Source organism: Passer montanus, unplaced genomic scaffold (genome assembly GCF_014805655.1).
Source record: "Passer montanus isolate IOZ18808 unplaced genomic scaffold, ASM1480565v1 scaffold101, whole genome shotgun sequence".
Classification (NCBI taxonomy): domain Eukaryota; kingdom Metazoa; phylum Chordata; class Aves; order Passeriformes; family Passeridae; genus Passer; species Passer montanus.
Window position 1 is genome coordinate 905,891 of NW_024356616.1, and position 16,589 is coordinate 922,479.

The 16,589-nt window shown below is 57.5% G+C and overlaps 3 protein-coding genes across 4 annotated transcripts; 1 reads left to right on the forward strand and 2 right to left on the reverse strand.

The window, feature by feature from the left end:
- Nucleotides 1-743: 743 nt before the first annotated feature.
- NODAL (nodal growth differentiation factor) lies at nt 744-2,511 on the reverse strand. The gene is made up of 3 exons (XM_039716353.1): nt 2,105-2,511; nt 980-1,725; nt 744-896 (listed from the first exon to the last, which is right to left on the reverse strand). Exons 1-3 carry the CDS (start codon nt 2,490-2,492, stop codon nt 744-746), a joined length of 1,287 nt encoding a protein of 428 aa, XP_039572287.1. The 5' UTR covers nt 2,493-2,511.
- A 715-nt stretch (nt 2,512-3,226) lies between these two features.
- ASH2L (ASH2 like, histone lysine methyltransferase complex subunit) lies at nt 3,227-11,244 on the forward strand. Of its 2 annotated transcripts, XM_039716339.1 has the most exons (17): nt 3,227-3,354; nt 3,519-3,588; nt 3,824-3,969; nt 4,612-4,700; nt 5,004-5,098; nt 5,184-5,279; nt 5,484-5,579; nt 5,748-5,823; nt 6,342-6,359; nt 7,631-7,724; nt 8,483-8,700; nt 8,875-9,042; nt 9,124-9,317; nt 9,649-9,741; nt 9,863-9,961; nt 10,273-10,332; nt 10,680-11,244. In XM_039716339.1, the coding sequence occupies exons 1-17, from the start codon at nt 3,248-3,250 to the stop codon at nt 10,785-10,787; spliced, it is 1,827 nt and encodes a 608-aa protein (XP_039572273.1). In that variant the 5' UTR covers nt 3,227-3,247; the 3' UTR covers nt 10,788-11,244. The 2 variants fall into 2 exon arrangements, with proteins under 2 accessions (XP_039572273.1, XP_039572282.1); XM_039716348.1 differs by lacking the exon at nt 6,342-6,359.
- On the reverse strand, nt 11,223-14,736 carry STAR (steroidogenic acute regulatory protein). Its single transcript, XM_039716366.1, has 7 exons — nt 14,547-14,736; nt 13,577-13,690; nt 13,233-13,360; nt 12,991-13,149; nt 12,381-12,565; nt 12,120-12,213; nt 11,223-12,034 (listed from the first exon to the last, which is right to left on the reverse strand). Exons 1-7 carry the CDS (start codon nt 14,608-14,610, stop codon nt 11,927-11,929), a joined length of 852 nt encoding a protein of 283 aa, XP_039572300.1. The 5' UTR covers nt 14,611-14,736; the 3' UTR covers nt 11,223-11,926.
- Nucleotides 14,737-16,589: the final 1,853 nt, after the last annotated feature.

The following is a 16,589-nucleotide window of genomic DNA, read 5'->3' on the forward strand; positions in this document are numbered from 1 at the left end:
AGAAGGGGACACTCACACCCTCGTGCCATCAACAGCAAAAATCAGCAGAACCCAATGGACATTTTTAATATATATAATTTATTGATGAGTTGTACAGCTGTGACCTTTTCACTACCAGCCCATCCAACGAGGGGGAAAAGGTTTGAGCAGAGCTGTGGTTACTCCTCTGTGACAGCTGCCCCCATGGATCTGCCAGCTGGGGCTCTGGACATTGGCTAACACATTCACTTGTCTGAGTTGCAATAGAAATCTGACAGTTTTAATAGAAATATAACAGAATTTTTAGGAGAAGCGCCTGAACTCCAGAAGAGATTGAAAATCCCCGTGGTGTGTGTGCTCAGCATGGCCAGGGCCCTGAGAACCCGTGGCTCCTTGATGATTCCCACGGCTGGGAATTCCCGTTGCCTGAGCCGTGTGGTGGCAGGGAGCAGCTGCCCTGCCCCAGCCCTGCCTCCGTCCCACACACAGCACCCTCCAGCTCCTTGGGAAGCACAGCACGGGGCACCACCACCCCAGAGCTGCCCCTGGTGCCACAGAGAGGTGCCTGGTGGCCTTTCCCACCTGCAGCCTGGATCCAGCCAGGCTCTGTGGCCGTGCAGTGCAGCAGGGCTGCCGGGCACCCGCTCCTCCCCAGGTCCAGCCAGGGCTGTGCCAGCCCGCAGGGCTTCAGAGACACCCTGCCCTGTGCTGCTGGGTCCTTCTGGGCACAGATTTGCACCTTCCTGGCGGGGCAGAGCTCAGCCTCAGTTGCAGCCACACTCCTCGACGATCATGTCCTCGTGGTGGCGGACCACGACCTCGCCCCTCTCGTAGTAGAGCATGGAGAGGGGGCTCATCTTGACCGGGGAGCAGGCGGGGCACGGCACCTGGTTGGGCTTGTAGAGCTGCAGCAAACTCTGCAGAGGGAGACACAGAAGGGCAGAACACCTCCTTGCCGGGCTGGGGGGCGCGGGGGAGGCCGGGGCAGCGCCCCTCTTACCTGGATGTAGGCGTGGTTGGTGGGCTTGAAGGTCTCGTCCACGGGCGAGGGGCACAGCCCCTCGCAGCGGTACGCGTTGTACTTCTTGGGGTAGACGATCCAGCCGCCCCAGCCCGTCTGCTCGAAATCCACCACCATGTCCACCCTGCGGCACAGGGAGCGGCCCTGCTCCCTCGGGGCGGCCGCGGCTTTGATCCTCTGCCGGTCCCTCCTGTTCCTGCGCTGCCGCCGCGCCCCCGCGCCCTGCGCGCCGCTGTCGCGCATGATGTACTTGGAGGTCTCCGCCGTCCTGATCAGGCTGTGCTCCCCGGGAGACTTGTCCTTGGAGAAGACGAGCAGCAGGACGCTGTCGGCCACGTCCTGGGGCAGGGCTGGGTCCCCGTGGGCGCCGTGTCCCGGCGTGGTGGGGGCAGCGCTCAGCTCCCACTGCCCCGCACCCGCGGGGTGCGCGCCCAGCGCCGCTTGGTGCAGCCAGGCCCGCAGCAGGTTGGTGACCTCAAACACTTTCCAAGAAGCCTGGGCGGCGGAGGGAATGCCAGCCACGGTGCCCAGGAAGAGCTGGTGGGCGCAGGCCCCGTGCGGCCGGCACCTGCGGCGCTGGCTGTGGTAGATGTCCAGGGAGACGTTGCGGGAGCGGGAGAGGCCGGGCAGGCGGACGCGGAGCTGAGCCAGGCTCACCTCCTGGCTGCTGGACAGCGAGGACATGTCGAAGGAGAGCGCCCAGCGGGAGCCGTTCTGCAGGGAGCCTGGAAGGCGAGGGCACGGTGAGGGGAGCGGTGCCAGGGGTGCCAGGGCTGGGGGGGACGGTGCACCCCATGATGCCGGGAGCCAGCCCCGCCGGGGAGCCTGAGGCTCGGGAGAAAGCGGCTGGGTCAGCTGAGAGCCAGCCAGAGCCTCCGGCAGGGCAGGGATGGAGAGAGGGGATCCCTGGGCAGGGGTGCATGGGGACAGTGCCGGTCCCGGGCATGGCGCTGCTCCCAGGACAGGGAGGCTCGGGGACAGCGGCAGTCCCGGGACAGGGATGCCCGGGAACGGTGCCGGTGCTGGGAATAACGCGGGCACAAAGACAGGGATGCTCGGGGACAGTGCCGGTCCCGGGACGGGGATGCCCGCGGCGCCACTCACCGTGCGGGGAGAGGCTGAGAGCGGCGGCGGCGGCGGCGCGGAGCGGGGCGGGAGGGGCGCGGAGCAGCTGCAGCATCAGCGGGGGACAGCGCGGCGGGGCGCGGGCCGGTGCCCAGGTGAGCGCCCGGGGGGACGCTCCGGTGGGTGCCCAGGTGAGCGCCCGGGGGGACGCTCCGGTGGGTGCCCAGGTGAGTGCCCGGCTCGGAGCGCAGCCCAGGCGGAGCAGGGCGAGGGCGCAGAGCGCCAGCGCGGGCACGGAGCGCAGCGGGACCCGCATGTCTGCCCGGGCCACCCGCAGCCGCCCTATTTGTACAGCGGCCCCGAGCGCCGCCCCGGCACCCCCCTCCCCGACAGCCCCCTCCCCTCTTCTCCCCGTCCCTCTTCCCATCCCTCCGTCCCTATCTCTGTCCTCCCTCCCCTCCACCTCCCGGCCATCCCTCCCCGTTTCCATTGCCCTCGTTCCCCGCCCTGCTCTTTCTCCGATTTTCCTTTTCCCCATCCTTCCCCCGCTGCCTCCAGCCTTATCCATCATCCCATCCATCCAACCAGCCAGCCATCCATCCATCGCTGCCTCATCCCTGCATTCCTCCACTTCTTCTCTTTCTCCCCGTCCCTCCTGGGCTCGTCCCCACCACCCCCTCTGTCGCTCTGTCCCTCTGTCGCTCTGTCTCTGTTCCTGGGGGTTGGGGGCGCCCACCCCCGCGCTGTGTGAGGCCGCTGCTGTCCCCAGAGCCCGGGACTGCTGGTGGCGAGTGTCCCCTGCACATCCAAGCCCAGCCCAGCCACCCTGCCCCGCTCCTTGGCGAGGGGAGCAGCACCGGGCGCTCCCCTGACCCCCCAATCTCCGGGGCGGGGTTACCACGGGGGTCCCCCCCTGCCCAGAGAGGCGACACTTATTCTTCCCGGGGGGAAAGGCGCTCGGGCCTCCCACGGGGCACCGGGACCCGCTCCCGGTTCGTGCCGCTGCTGGCAGCCCAGCAGAGTGACGTCACGGCTGTGAAGAGTGACGTCACGGCGGTGCAGGGTGACGTCACGCCTCTCCCGGCGGCCGCAGGCAGGGGGCGCGCGCGGCCGCGGCGGGGCCCCCCCCCCGCGCGCCCAGTCTCGCGAGATCTCCGCGCTTCTCGCGGCAGCGGCGCGAACATGGCGGCGGCGGCGGCGGCTGAGGGCGCCGAGCCCCCCCCGGAGCCGCCCCCGGCCCCGGAGCCCCCGGCCCCGCCAGAGCCGCCCAACACCGACGCCGAGACCGGGTATGTCCCTCATTGGGCGGGCCCGCGGCACCCCCGCGCTCCCCGGGCCGCGTTACCATGGGAACGCGGATGGGGCTCGCGGCCCTCCCTCAGTCCCTCCCTCCCCGGGCGGGCCCGGGGTCCCGCCAGGCCCCGGCTCCGCTCTGATCTCTGTGCCCTGGCAGGGGCGACGCCGCCGTGGTGGATGCCAGCGCGGCCCTGGAGACCGAGTCGGCCAACGGGAAGGAGCCGCTGGTAGGTGCCGTGGGCACGGCGGGGTTGGTGCAGTCCCTTAGCGCCAGCGCTGCTTCCTTAAAGGGTTTTTTGGAAGTTAAATCTCCGGCCGTGCGGCTCATCCTGACCAGCGGAGTGTACAAAACAGCTCCAGCCTGCTGGCGGCACGCCGTGGGTTAGGGGAAAGGATTTATTCCCGTGGTGGCAGAATGCTGCCCCAGCCCCTGCTGCATTCCTGCCTCTGCTCCGCCTCCAGGACCCCGCCGGGGACGGCGCCGAAGCCATGGATGCCCAGGGGGGCTCGGGGGACGAGGAGAACGCGCGGCAGCTGGGCGAGATCGAGCTGCAGTGCGGCATCTGCACCAAGTGGTTCACAGCTGACACCTTCGGCATCGACACCACGTAGGTGATGGGGCTGGCAGGGCCGGCACGGGGCTTTAGAGGGGGGTGTTCGGAGTCTTGAGTTCCCGAGGAGCTGCCCGTGGCCTTGAACGCTTGGGAACTGGTATTTACACAACTGCTGTTGTGTAAATAAAGCTTTGTCCATGATAAAGGCACCCCCGTGAAATGCTGCTGAGCCTGTAAGGTGTCTGTGGTGTTAGGGAGGGAAGGAATACTTGGGTTTTAAGCTGGAATAATTAGTTTCTTAACCCAGTGTAGTAAAGAATAAATAATTTTCTTTCACTCCAGGAAGAACATTGAGGGGCTGGAGAGTGCCCAGGGAAGGGAATGGAGCTGGGAAGGGGCTGGAGCTCCAGGAGAGGCTGAGGGAGCTGGGAAGGGGCTCAGCCTGGAGGAACGGAGGCTCAGGGGGGGTTTTGTGGCTCTGCACAGCTCCTGCCAGGAGGGGACAGCCAGAGGGGTGAGGCTCTGCTCCAGGGACAGGACAAGGGGAGGTGCCCAGGGAGCCACTGGAGGTGGCACTCAGTGCTCTGGGCTGGGGACAAGGTGGGCACTGGGCACAGGCTGCACTCACTTTGGGATTCTTTAACTTTATACAATAATCCCACTGTACCCAGCCCTGACAAAGCTGCCTTTCCCTAGGTCGTGCCTGCCCTTCATGACCAACTACAGCTTCCACTGCAACGTGTGCCACCACAGTGGCAACACCTACTTCCTGAGGAAGCAAGCAAGTGAGTTTGGAAACAGCTCCCTGGGAGATGTTCTGTGCACCTTCATCCTGCAGGGCTGGCTTTGTCTGAATCAGTGGGAGGGCTCTGCTGAGACTTTCATAAAATGAGCCAAAATCCCATATTTACAACCACATGTGGCTTCTTCTAAAAATGTTTTGCTGCTGATTTATGAAGGTGTTGGGGCTGGTTCAGGGGGGCTGAGTGAGGAGATAATTTGGGAGGTTTGGCAGTTTCTCAGGGTGCCCACTGTGTCTGATCTTACCCCCAAGTGTAATTGCAGGCCTGGGGTGTTTTGTTTCCCAGATCTGAAGGAGATGTGCCTTAGTGCTCTGGCCAACCTGACGTGGCAGTCCAGGACACAGGACGAGCACCCCAAAACCATGTTCTCCAAGGACAAGGTCTGGCTCTCTGGGACCCTGGGCTCACAGCACTGCTGCTGTCAGCAAGAGCAGGAGCTCACACAAATGCTGTCTGTTCCTGCAGGATATTATCCCCTTTATTGACAAATACTGGGAGTGCATGACAACACGGCAGAGGCCTGGGAAAATGACTTGGCCCAATAATATTGTCAAAACCATGGTAAGGATTGAGGGTAAATCCCTGGAAGAATTCCCACAGCTTTGGGTTTTTGACATCTGTGTGTGCTGAGGGCTGGGCTTGGGAGCTGCAGGGTGAAGATGCTGATGTACCTAATACATATTAATAGAAACTACTGGAATTTAAACACTTGTTCATGAATTTGGTATCATCTTACCCTGTGTAACTAAAATTCCTTTGTTTTAGTGTAAAGAAAGAGACGTGTTCCTGGTGAAAGAGCATCCAGACCCAGGCAGTAAAGACCCAGAGGAAGATTACCCCAAATTTGGGCTTCTAGACCAGGTATGTGATGGGAGACAGGAGGAAGGTGGGGAGCTGAGAGGGGGGTGGGGGTCCTTTCTGCTCAGTCTCTGCTGTGAGCCCGAGCTGTGCCAGCACCTGCAGTGCCCTGCTGAGGCTCAGTGTTCCCTTTGACCACGTGTGTACAGCAGAGTGTTTGATCTCCTGCAGGATCTTGCCAATATTGGTCCAGCTTATGACAACCAGAAACAGAACAGCGCCGTGTCCACCAGTGGAAGCTTGAATGGCAAGTTCTTTACTCAGAGGGGTTTGGGATTAGGGAATGAGCTGCATTTCCCAGTCCTCTGGGTATCTGTGCAGTTAAACTGTCCTGTGAACTGAGCTTGTGCTTGTGCTCACAACAGTCTCACTGTGCCTTTTTATAGAAAGATTAACTTTGTGTCTTGGGAAGGTTCAGCCCTTTCTTTGCTGTGACCAGATAAATCAAATTCTTGCTGGAGGCTGAGCTTGTCACTTTGCTCCTAGAATGGTTTTAAATTATCTCCTTGAGTTATTCAGATTTCCTGTTTCCCATCTTGCTGAAGGTACTCAGGGCAGCATTGCTGCAGTAAATGAACTGTTAATTGGTTTATATATTAATAGTCTGTATTAAATACATCCCAGTAGTACAGACAGGAGGTATTTGGGTCTTTTTAAGGCCGGTAGAGATATCTCAGGTGTGTTGTTTCCATGTCATGCACTGGTTGTTTTTGATTTCATTTCTGGGAGACTGACAAACATGTGGTGCCACTTCTGTTCTTGCAGGTGGAGCCTCTCTGGGAGGTGAATATTTACCTTTCAGCTTCTAAAACTTAAGTATTGCTGTTTGCAAAGCTTTTCTTGCTCGATTCTCTTAGAAGCCAAAGTCAATCAAAAATGAAAGCGTGTCCTGATGTGATTGCAGTTGGACTTCAATACAAACCAGCAATTCCAGTCTTTAATCTTAGTAGTTAGAAGCTTTTAATTGCCATATTCTGCCCTACTTGACTGGTTTAAAGGTTTTGTTTATTTATTTTACACTTATGTTTATTTTTTCTGTGTCAGTTGACCTGATGTTGTAGTTTTAATGCTTAAACAATTGATCTGAAATTTACAGTGCAATGGTTTGTTGGACAAGTAATTGTTTTTTTGGGCAAGTAATTGCTGACAAACTGGAGAACCTGAATGTTTGTCTGCACTGAAATCAGGGAGTGCAGCTGGATCAGGTCATGTTTGTGCAGAATATGGCATTCCCTGGATGGTTTGGATCCCTTACCCTGTAAGGGAATGCTGGTAATGGAAGAGCTGACTGGATTTTTAGTTACCACAGGAATGTGGTTTGTGCAGGTGTTTATCTACAGTACATGAAATTCCCATGGTGTTCCTTATAAATCAGCAGTGATATCTTTGGAAATAGCAGGATGATAAAATGCATGTATGATTTAATTTATTAAAACATGCTGATATTAGTTTGATTAAGTTTGACACGTATCTTTTCCTACCCTCAGTTTTATTACTGAGTGCTGAGTTCAGACTGATTTGCTGCTCAATCATAGAACTGATTTCAGTAGTACTGAAGAGAAACACCTCTTGCTTTTCATTTTTCCTCCACTCAGGTGTATTTTATTTTGTAGATGGAAATGGAACATTGAGTGCTTGTTGCTGGTTGGTGTCAGTGTTCCTCCAGCACAGGGTCACCTGGCTGGTGATTGTGCTGTAGGGTGGGTTTCTGCCTCTGAAGTGGATCCCAGTCCTGCTGCCTATAAATCTTCTGATGACAGAAAAGATTCTTAATTCTCACTGAAAAGCTCAGACTGAGCTTCTTTCTCTGCTCAGTCTCCTTTAGCTTCTGCTCCAAATTCAGACACCTCAAAAGCTGACCAGGAGCCACATGAAAGTTGTGGGCTTTGCTGTGCTCGTTGGCAGTGAAGTCTGGTTCACAGTAACTGTGGCCAAAGGCACCCGAGCCCACGAGCTGGTTTGGTGTGGCTGCTGTGCCCTCTCTCCCTGGGGGTCCCGGGCGGGCGGGCGCGGGCGAGCGGCAGCTCCTGAGCCAGCCTGGTTTGTGTGTCCAGGGGGAATGGCTGCCGGGGGCAGCGGGAAGGGCCGAGGGGCCAAGCGCAAGCAGCAGGACGGGGGCACCACGGGCACGGCCAAGAAAACACGGAGGTGAGAGCAGAGGTGCCATGGAGGGGCAGGGATGGGCACGGGGATGGCACAGGGATGGGCATGGGGATGGCACAGGGATGGGTGTGCAGATGGACATGGGGATGGCACAGGGATGGGCAGGGCACAGGGATGGGTGTGGAGATGGACACAGGGATGGCACAGGGATGGATGTGCAGGTGGACATGGGGATGGCACAGGGATGAGTGTGAATATAGACATGGGAATGGCATGGGGATGGCACAGGGATGGATGTGGAGATGGACACAGGGATGGCACGGGGATGACTGTGGAGATAGACATGGCAATGGCATAGGGATGGGCATGGGGATGGCACAGGGATGGGTGCAGGGATGGGTGTGGAGATGGACACAGGAAAGGCACAGGGATGGATGTGGAGATGGACATGGGGATGGCACAGGGGTGGGCAGGGCACAGGGATGGGTGTGGAGATGGACACAGAAATGGCACAGGGATGGGTACCAGTCAGGGACAATGGCACTTGTGATGCCCTGAGCTGCCTCCCAGCTGTCTCTGCCCTGGGTGGGTGTCTGGGGGTCACTCCAGAGCCCTGTGATGTCACTGATGATGTCATGGATGACTGATGGGTCACAGGCTATAAGTGATTTGCAGTGGGTGACCGCTCATTTCACACAGACACGAGTGTGCAGCATCGAGCACAGGGACAGCTCTGCTAGGGTTGTCCTGGGGTGACAAGTGACAGCACCTGGAGATGCCAGCGTGGGGTTTGTGTGTTTCAGTGACCCGCTGTTTGCTGCTCAGCGCCTGCCCCCCCACGGGTACCCTCTGGAGCACCCCTTCAACAAGGACGGGTATCGCTACATCCTGGCCGAGCCTGACCCGCACGCACCCGACCCTGAAAAGCTGGAGCTGGACTGCTGGGCAGGAAAACCAATTCCTGGGGACCTGTACAGAGCCTGCCTGTATGAGCGAGTCCTCCTGGCGCTGCATGACCGAGGTACAGAGCCTGTTAGTCTGTGCAGGTTGGGTTTCCTTCCAGAGGCCAGTCAGAGCTGTTTCATCTGCCCCTGCTCTCACAGGTGCAGAGCTTAAATCCACCTCTGTGTGTTCACTTGCTTTTGGCATCACCACGTTAAAAATCACAAGTGCATGCTCGTGTGCTCCCCTGCAGCTCCCCAGCTGAAGATCTCTGACGACAGGCTGACTGTTGTTGGGGAGAAGGGCTATTCCATGGTGAGGGCCTCGCACGGCGTGCGGAAGGGAGCCTGGTACTTCGAAATCTCCATGGACGAGATGCCTCCAGACACAGCTGCCAGATTAGGCTGGTCACAGCCCTTGGGTAAATAATTTCACAAAGCATTTCTCAGCAGGTGCTCCTGCTGCACTCCCTGTGCTCACCATGAAGCGTTTGTTTCCACAGGGAACCTCCAGGCCCCTCTGGGATACGACAAGTTCAGTTACTCCTGGCGCAGCAAAAAGGGAACCAAGTTTCACCAGTCCATAGGGAAACACTATTCCTCTGGCTACGGACAGGGTGATGTCCTGGGGTTTTACATCAACCTTCCAGAGGATACTGAGACGGCCAAATCCCTGCCTGACACCTACAAAGACAAGGTGAGGTGCAAGTTCACTGTTGGATTGGCAGGTGGAAAACTGGAAAATGGCCTCACTCGTGCCCCTTTCCCTGCATCCTTCCCATCCTGCCTCTCGGTACCTCTGTGGTTCGTGGGGAGAGGCCCAAAGTGTTGATCTCAAGAAAGCAAAATACTCCTGGATGGGATTGCCCACATCTCCTTGCACCTTCCCCTCCTGGCTCTGAAATGTCTGAGCTGTGGGAATCACTCCTCACAGGTACTCTGACACCAGGCACGCCTGGCCCTGAGCAGGGCAGGTGACAGGTAACAGGTTTCAGGCTGGTTCCTGACATTGTTTGCTGCTGTTTCAGGCTTTGATCAAATTCAAAAGCTACTTGTACTTTGAAGAGAAGGATTTTGTGGACAAAGCAGAGAAGAGCCTAAAGCAAGCCCCTGGAAGCCAGGTGAGTTGTTGCTGTCATTTCAGCACGTGCCTGGCCTGAGTGAAAGGGAGCAGGGATTAATCTTGTCAGGGTTGCTGTGTCCTGACAGCCACCATCAGTGGGAAAACCCTTCATTTTTCAGATCATATTCTTCAAGAATGGTGTCAGCCAAGGAGTTGCCTTTAAGGACATCTTTGAGGGGGTTTATTTTCCTGCTATCTCTCTGTACAAAGGCTGCACGGTAAGTGAGGGGTCTTTGAAAGGGAATCCCTAAATGCATCAGTTTCACACCCAAAGTGTTTTCATGCACTGGGTGTGGGCACTCAGGGAGTGTGCCAGGTGAAAAGATGGGAACCATTTTAGTGACTCTGGAACAATCTTGCTGTTCACAGGTGTAACAAGATTATCAAATTGCTGAAGTAACATCAGCAATGTTTGTTCCTGTGGGCTTGTACAGGGTGTGGGGAGGCTCAGGAGTAGGAAGGGATGAGGACAGAAGACTAAAGAGATTTTCCTGGATTTTTACATTTAATGAAAATGTATCTTCCACAGGTTTCCATAAACTTTGGACCATATTTCAAGTATCCACCGAGAGACATCACTTACCATCCTGTAAGTACAACTGAAGCTTCTCCCCCCATTTGAGAGCCTCATTGTTTAAATCAGAGATGTTTTGGTGTGATTCATGCCACACCTGTACCTGTCCTTCATTCTCAGTACCTGGGCAGTGTAGCCAAAAGGACTGTGTTTAAAATACATATAAGGACAGATATCCAGGTGCTGTTACCTTGTTCCTCTTGACAGATTGTTGCCTGTGTTGGCCTCATTTGTCAGTAAGGGGGCTGAATTGTTGAAGGGGAATTTCCCCCCTGCCACTACTGTTTTGAGGAGGGAAACAGCTGTGGGCTGTGTGCTCCCTCCTTGTGCAGGAGTGGAGCTAAGTGTGCTTCCCTCTGCAGATGAGTGACATGGGCTGGGGGGCCGTGGTGGAGCACACGCTGGCTGATGTCCTGTACCACGTGGAGACAGAGGTGGATGGCAGGAGGAGCCCACCCTGGGAGCCATAAACCCCAGCAGCGTGGAGGAGCATCCATCTCCCTCTCAGTGATCAGCCAAGGACCCAGGAGGCTGAGGTGGATGCAGCCCTGGCTGGCAGGTGTTGTGTGTGTGTTCACAGCTCCCCACTGCCCCAGGGGGCAGTTCTGGGGTGTTCTGTGCTAGTGTGGGGCCTCTCTGGGAGCCCTCAGTCCCATTAGAGTGTCCCTTGCTGGAGAAGGGGGTGTTGAAGAACCTTCTGGGCTGTGGCAGCTCGGGGTGTAGCTGGACCTGCCAGGTGTGGCTGCAGTGACCCCTGTGCTCAGGAGTGTTTGGCTGATGGTGACCAACAGCTCCCAGCCAGGATGGCTCTGTTGGAACAACACGGCTGCATGTAAGACTGAAATTTGGGCTTCTGTCCAAACTGTATTTTTTTTCCCCACAGACTGGAAACCAGTTTAAAAATAAAGGCTTTAACTCTTCTTTTTATTCTTGTTTTTGTCTTGTAAATTGTTACAAGTGACATTGAAACTCAAAGTAGCTACATTTGGAGATCTTTTGAGCTGAAGATCTCTGTGCACAGGAGTTATATGGGCCTCCTGCTAATGATCATCATTGCAGAGCTTTGGCTGAATAAATAATTTGACATTTTTTATGTGTTGGTACAGGAAAAAATAAATTAGAGCTGCTTTGAAGGGGAAAGGAAACAAAATTGTTAAGTAAGTGCTGTGTTTCAGCTTTGGGAAAGTAAAATTTGAGTTCAGTCAGGCTTGTGTTTGCCTCACTGAGGATGTACTTCCCAGTCAGCTGTCTCCCTAATAACTAATTAGCCCAGACCTTTAATTGTAGACAGCACTAATTAAACGTTTATTTATTCACTGAAAGTAATTAGGGAGGGTGGAGTTGGCTGACTGGTCCAGCACGTGCTCAGTTAAGCAACTGCAGGAATTAAATTTTTAGTCCTGCACTTACACAATAATCTTCAATAAATAAACTGATTAGAACTATATATTAATTAGTGGAATCAGCTATTAAAGGCCTTGGCTGATTAAAGTGACAAGATTCCATACTTGGCCCTGGAAGGGAGCCCTGCACAGGTGGTCAGCAGGCTGTGGTCAGCAGGTTGTGGTCAGCAGGCCGTGGTCAGCAGGCTGTGGTCAGCAGGCCGTGGTCAGCAGGCTGCAGGCACCGGCTGGGCCAGGCGCTGCCGCAGGTGTTTGGCAAAGTCCACCTGTGTCTGGGACAGGACCTGGTTGATGATGGTCTTGGGCAGCCAGCCCTGGGGAGGAGCAGACACAGCCTGTGAGCAGAACCAGCCCCCCCCAGAGTCCCCAGCTCCCCCCAGCTCCTCCAGGCCCAGGTACCTTGAGGTCGATGCTGAGCAGCCAGGTGAGCCTGGTCTGGGAGGGGCTGCCAGGCAGAGGGCGCAGGACCATGCAGGTGGGACCATTCTCAGCCCTGGTTGGGGGAGAGGCCCAGGTCAGACCCAAACTTGGACTTTTCTGCCTTAAAAATGCACTTTGGGCTTTCTGCAGCAGCTCCTGCCGCCCACAGAAACCCAGAAACCTCAGTGCCCTGAGGGAATCCCCTCCCTGCACAGGCATAAAGGGCTGAGCAGGGGGTACCTTATGAAGCCCTCCTGCTCGGGCATGGCCCCGTAGGTGGTGGACATCCCAGCCAGGACACAGGTGGAGCCACGTCTCCTGGAGCACCGCACGCTCACGAAGTCCCGTGGCCCCACGATGTTCCCGGGGGTCGCGGCCGCCTTCTCGTGGGTGATCACCGTGTCCTTCCCAATCTTCTCCAGAATCTGCAGTTCGGAATTAAAAACTTTCATTTGAAGTGTTTACTGCAAGCACAGCTAAAAGCTGCCTTTGGTTAGCAGGTGTTCAGATACAGGGTCTGACATAGAGTTGACAGTGACAATAATTCCAAATACTTGCTCGCCCCCAGATAAGAACTGTTTTCGATTCCTGAGGGAAAAGCTATTCCCTTACTGCCTCTCTGATTCTTTGTGCCTTGGGGCTATTTCTTCCCCAGATCAGCCCAAATTTCCAGCAGAACTGGCAGCTCCTTGCAGGAAAGTGCCTTTCCTGCAGAATTAGTCACACAGCAGCTGCTCCAGACTCGCCTCTGCTGCAGCAGCCACACAGATACTGCAAAACCTCCTCTACATCTGCAGCAGGAAATGGACAGAACACAGGCTGGCTGGGACAGCTCTGACACGTCTCCTACCCTGACTTCTTTGACGTTGGGGTTCCAGTCTCCCATCTGCTCCATGTTGTCCACCAGCTCCCCGTACACCCTGTCCAGGGGCTGGTCCACCACCACCTCCAGCCGGAACACCTTCCCCACGTCTGGCAGCACCTTGCTCAGCACTTTGTCCCCGTTGCCCTGCGGAGGGGATGGCAGGGTTACCTCCAGAGCTGCTCGCAGGGGGAGGGCTGCAAGGCAGCACCCCAGGGCACGGCACCCACCGCCACTGTCTCTGTCTTCCAGTCGTCCTGGTCCTCCAGGATTCTGAGGGATTTCTGCAGGGCCTCCTCTCCTTGCTTGATGTAAGACATTTCCATCTCGCTGAAGGGTTTCTCCTCCAGCCTTGAGCCTGCAGACAGAGGCAGGGCTGAGCAAGAGCAGTGTAATGTGCCAGATGAGCTTTACCCACACCAAATACCCTTCTCTGTGCCCAGGGGATGGGGATTACACCCAGTTCCAACTCTGCCTTTGGTTCAGCAGAAGCACCTCTCTCAAGCAGGTTTTCCCTCAGCCTGTGAGGGTGTCCCCCCAGCAGGAAGGAACAGACCCCTCGGGTGTCACTTACTGAGCAAGGAGCTCCTCCTGCGCACCTGGTGGATCCAGGTGCTGGGTCCTGGGCTGCGGCTGGCCAGCCTGCTCAGCTCCTGGCTGATGGCCACAGCAGCTTGTCTCCTCAGACCTGGGGAGAGAGCGTGTCACCCACCAGCACCACATGGCCCTTACCATGGGCTTTTCCCCCATTTAAACACACAACACGGAAAAGTCCTTGCTTGTCACCATCTCGGTGTCCCTACAGTCACAGGGAGCAGCTGGTTGCCATGGGGTAGGCTGTCCCAAGCAATCCTGAGCTTGGCTCCAGCTCTGAGCCACACAGCAGTAAAAACACTTGAGTGTTGTGCAGGTGCCCAGGAAAGAGCATGGAAATGGAGCACAGAGGTACAAAACCCTCACAGCCAGAGGGAGTGTGACCCAGAGCTGGTCACAGGGACATGAGCCAGCCCTCAGGCCCCAGTGACAGGTCTCAGGGTTTCAGGGACAGTAAATCAGAGAACCCACCATGCTACGGAGCGGGGAGAGCATCGCCGAGGCCCCAGCCACCACTCTGAGGAGTTTAGGAAGAAAGAGAGCCCTTTCTAGAGCCTGTGACTCAACAGCAGCTTCTCTAATAAACTTTTGTCAGAAACTCTGACTCTGCCTGTGACAGCAGAGAGAGAATCCCCGAACCCTAGGCTGCCGGACAGGGACTGCCTTGGCCTTGCCCTGTCCCAGACAGATGGACCTTGTCCTGCCCTGGACAGCCGGACAGGGACTGCCCCGACCTCATCACGTCCCAGAGAGCCGGACAGGAGCTGCCCCAGCCTTGTCCTGTCCCGGACAGCCGGACAGGGACTGCCTTGACCTTGTCCTGTCCCAGAGAGCCGGACAGGAGCTGCCCCAGCCTTGTCCTGTCCCGGACAGCCGGACAGGGACTGCCTTGGCCTTGTCCTGTCCCAGAGAGCCGGACAGGAGCTGCCCCGGCCTGCAGCCGGACTCACCGGTCATGTTGCGCAGGTGGCGGTAGGAGATGGCAGCGCAGAGCTTGGACGTGGCTGGCAGCATCTCCCTGAGGGGCTGGAGCGTGGGCAGTGGCAGTGGCTGTGGCAGCGGCGGTGGCCGGGCAGTGGCGGTGGCTGTGACAGTGGCTGTGGTGGTGGCCTCGGTGCCCGTCCGTCCGCTCCGAGCGCTGCTCTGCCCCGGCCCCGCCGTGCACGGCCTTAAGTACGCGGGGCTGAAGGATTCTGCCCCGTCAGCCGCGAGATAAGAGCCGTCACTGCGGGCCGGGCCCCGCGGGCCAAGGCCGGCCCCGCTCCCCGCGCGGCGCACGGGGCCGGGGCCGTGAGGGGAGCCGGGGCTGCCCGGGCCGGGGGCACGGCGGGCACAGCCCCGGGGCCGTGAGGGGAGCCGGGGCTGCCCGGCCGGCAGAGCCCCGAGCTGCTCCTGCCCTGCTTCGCAGCCATCCTTGCAGGGACAGAGCATAGCACACGGGGCTGGGGCCCATGACGTGGACGATGACAGATAACAGATCAGCACAGTCCAATCATTAATGCTGCAAAAGTCCTACAAGTCATCGAGTCCAGTCTTTGGTGGGTAACAATGGATAATGAGGGATAACGATGGACAACGCCATCTCATATTGTGGAATAATGAGCCAGGCTGAGCCTCTGTGCACACACTGTGCACAAGAACCAGGACAGCCCACAGAACGCTGAATATTAAATAAATTGAGCTGCAGAAATTGGGGCTGAAGTGAGGGGCAGCCCCAAGCAGCCCCCAACTCCCCAGGCCCTGTTATCTGCCCCAGCAGTGGGACACGGCGGAGCAGCGATAACGCTCAAGGCTGAAATGACATTTCTGGGATGAGTTACGGCCTGGAGACCAGCACTCCCAGGAACCTGTGAATTACAGCTGCTTCCTTTGACGTCAGCCCCTGCACCCTCCTGCAGGGAGCCTGGCCTTGCTCCCCCATTTCAACAGCTTGGCCCAGGGGCAGGTCACCCCCTCACTGCGCCAGCAGCCCAGCCCGGGGAGCCCTTTGTCACCCCCCGCCTGTCCCCAGCTTTTCTGAGATGATTTGAGTCCCACCTGCCTTCCAGAACGCTCCTGCTGCTCCCCAGGATGTTCCTCACCATTGCAGGGCTGCGTTCACCACTGTGTGCCAGAAACACCTCAGGCTCAGGTCAGCACCGTGGGGTTACAGGGAGGTGCTGGAGGCACCAGGAGCTGCACCGTCCCTTTCCAAAAGCTCTGCTGGGCCCTCCTCTCTGCAGCCGTGCTCCCACAAGTGTGATTCCCGGGTCATGCCACAGCTCTCCCCACCTCTGGGCTTCCCCCACCTGCTCCCACCTCCCTGCACTCGTGGGGAGGGTTTGGAACCCCCGAGTCTCAGCCAGGAGTGCCCAGCCCAGAGCTCTGGCCAAGCACACGCTGACAGGCCTGGGTGCTCGGGGACACCAGAAACACCCCAATATTTTGCTGTGCCCCAGCCCTTGCAGTGCCCCTGCCCTGGGAGTGAGGGCACACAGCCCCAGGGGCCGGGAGCCCCTGGCTCTGAGCGATCCAGGGCTGTTATCCCAGATGGAGCCGCCGCTCCCGGCACGAGGCCTCGGCACAAGGACACGCAGTTGTTTGTGAGAAGAACCAAAACAAGGCACGCAGAGCCGCCCCTCTGGCTCCAGGCTGGAGGGGCATGACCCCAGCCATGCCCTCAGGAGGGGACACAGGCACAGCCACAGCACGTGAGGAAATGCTGCAGGTGACCAGGCCCCACAGCAGGACACAGACCCCAAAAAGGCATACAGAACCCTCAGGGGGATCTGGTTAACTGGGACACCCCAGCCCCCACAGCCCCCTGAGGGTCCTGCACAAAGTCACCACACAGCTCCACTTGCATTCACTTAACAGGGCTTGAAGTACAAAATGTACAAAAACCAAAATTATGCCAGCCATAGGCACTGAAGCTTCACCAGGGCCTGAAGGCTGAGGGACCCAAGAACCCTGAGGCTGCCCTGAGCCCCCAGCCCTGCCCAGCTGAGCCTCCT

What these genes read in the sequence shown, in the direction of transcription:
- STAR (XM_039716366.1), bottom strand. Translation starts at nt 14,610, where the DNA reads ATGCTGCCAGCCACGTCCAAGCTCTGCGCTGCCATCTCCTACCGCCAC. An exon ending in CCACCTGCGCAACATGACCG is followed by an intron (nt 13,691 to 14,546) that starts GTGAGTCCGGCT and finishes CTCTCTCCCCAG; the next exon opens with GTCTGAGGAGACAAGCTGCT. An exon ending in CAGGAGGAGCTCCTTGCTCA is followed by an intron (nt 13,361 to 13,576) that starts GTAAGTGACACC and finishes CTCTGTCTGCAG; the next exon opens with GCTCAAGGCTGGAGGAGAAA.
- ASH2L (XM_039716339.1), top strand. Translation starts at nt 3,248, where the DNA reads ATGGCGGCGGCGGCGGCGGCTGAGGGCGCCGAGCCCCCCCCGGAGCCG. An exon ending in CCTGGCGCTGCATGACCGAG is followed by an intron (nt 8,701 to 8,874) that starts GTACAGAGCCTG and finishes GCTCCCCTGCAG; the next exon opens with CTCCCCAGCTGAAGATCTCT. An exon ending in CTGACACCTACAAAGACAAG is followed by an intron (nt 9,318 to 9,648) that starts GTGAGGTGCAAG and finishes CTGCTGTTTCAG; the next exon opens with GCTTTGATCAAATTCAAAAG.
- NODAL (XM_039716353.1), bottom strand. Translation starts at nt 2,492, where the DNA reads ATGGGAAGAGGGACGGGGAGAAGAGGGGAGGGGGCTGTCGGGGAGGGG. An exon ending in TCTCAGCCTCTCCCCGCACG is followed by an intron (nt 1,726 to 2,104) that starts GTGAGTGGCGCC and finishes CTCGCCTTCCAG; the next exon opens with GCTCCCTGCAGAACGGCTCC. An exon ending in CCAACCACGCCTACATCCAG is followed by an intron (nt 897 to 979) that starts GTAAGAGGGGCG and finishes CTCCCTCTGCAG; the next exon opens with AGTTTGCTGCAGCTCTACAA.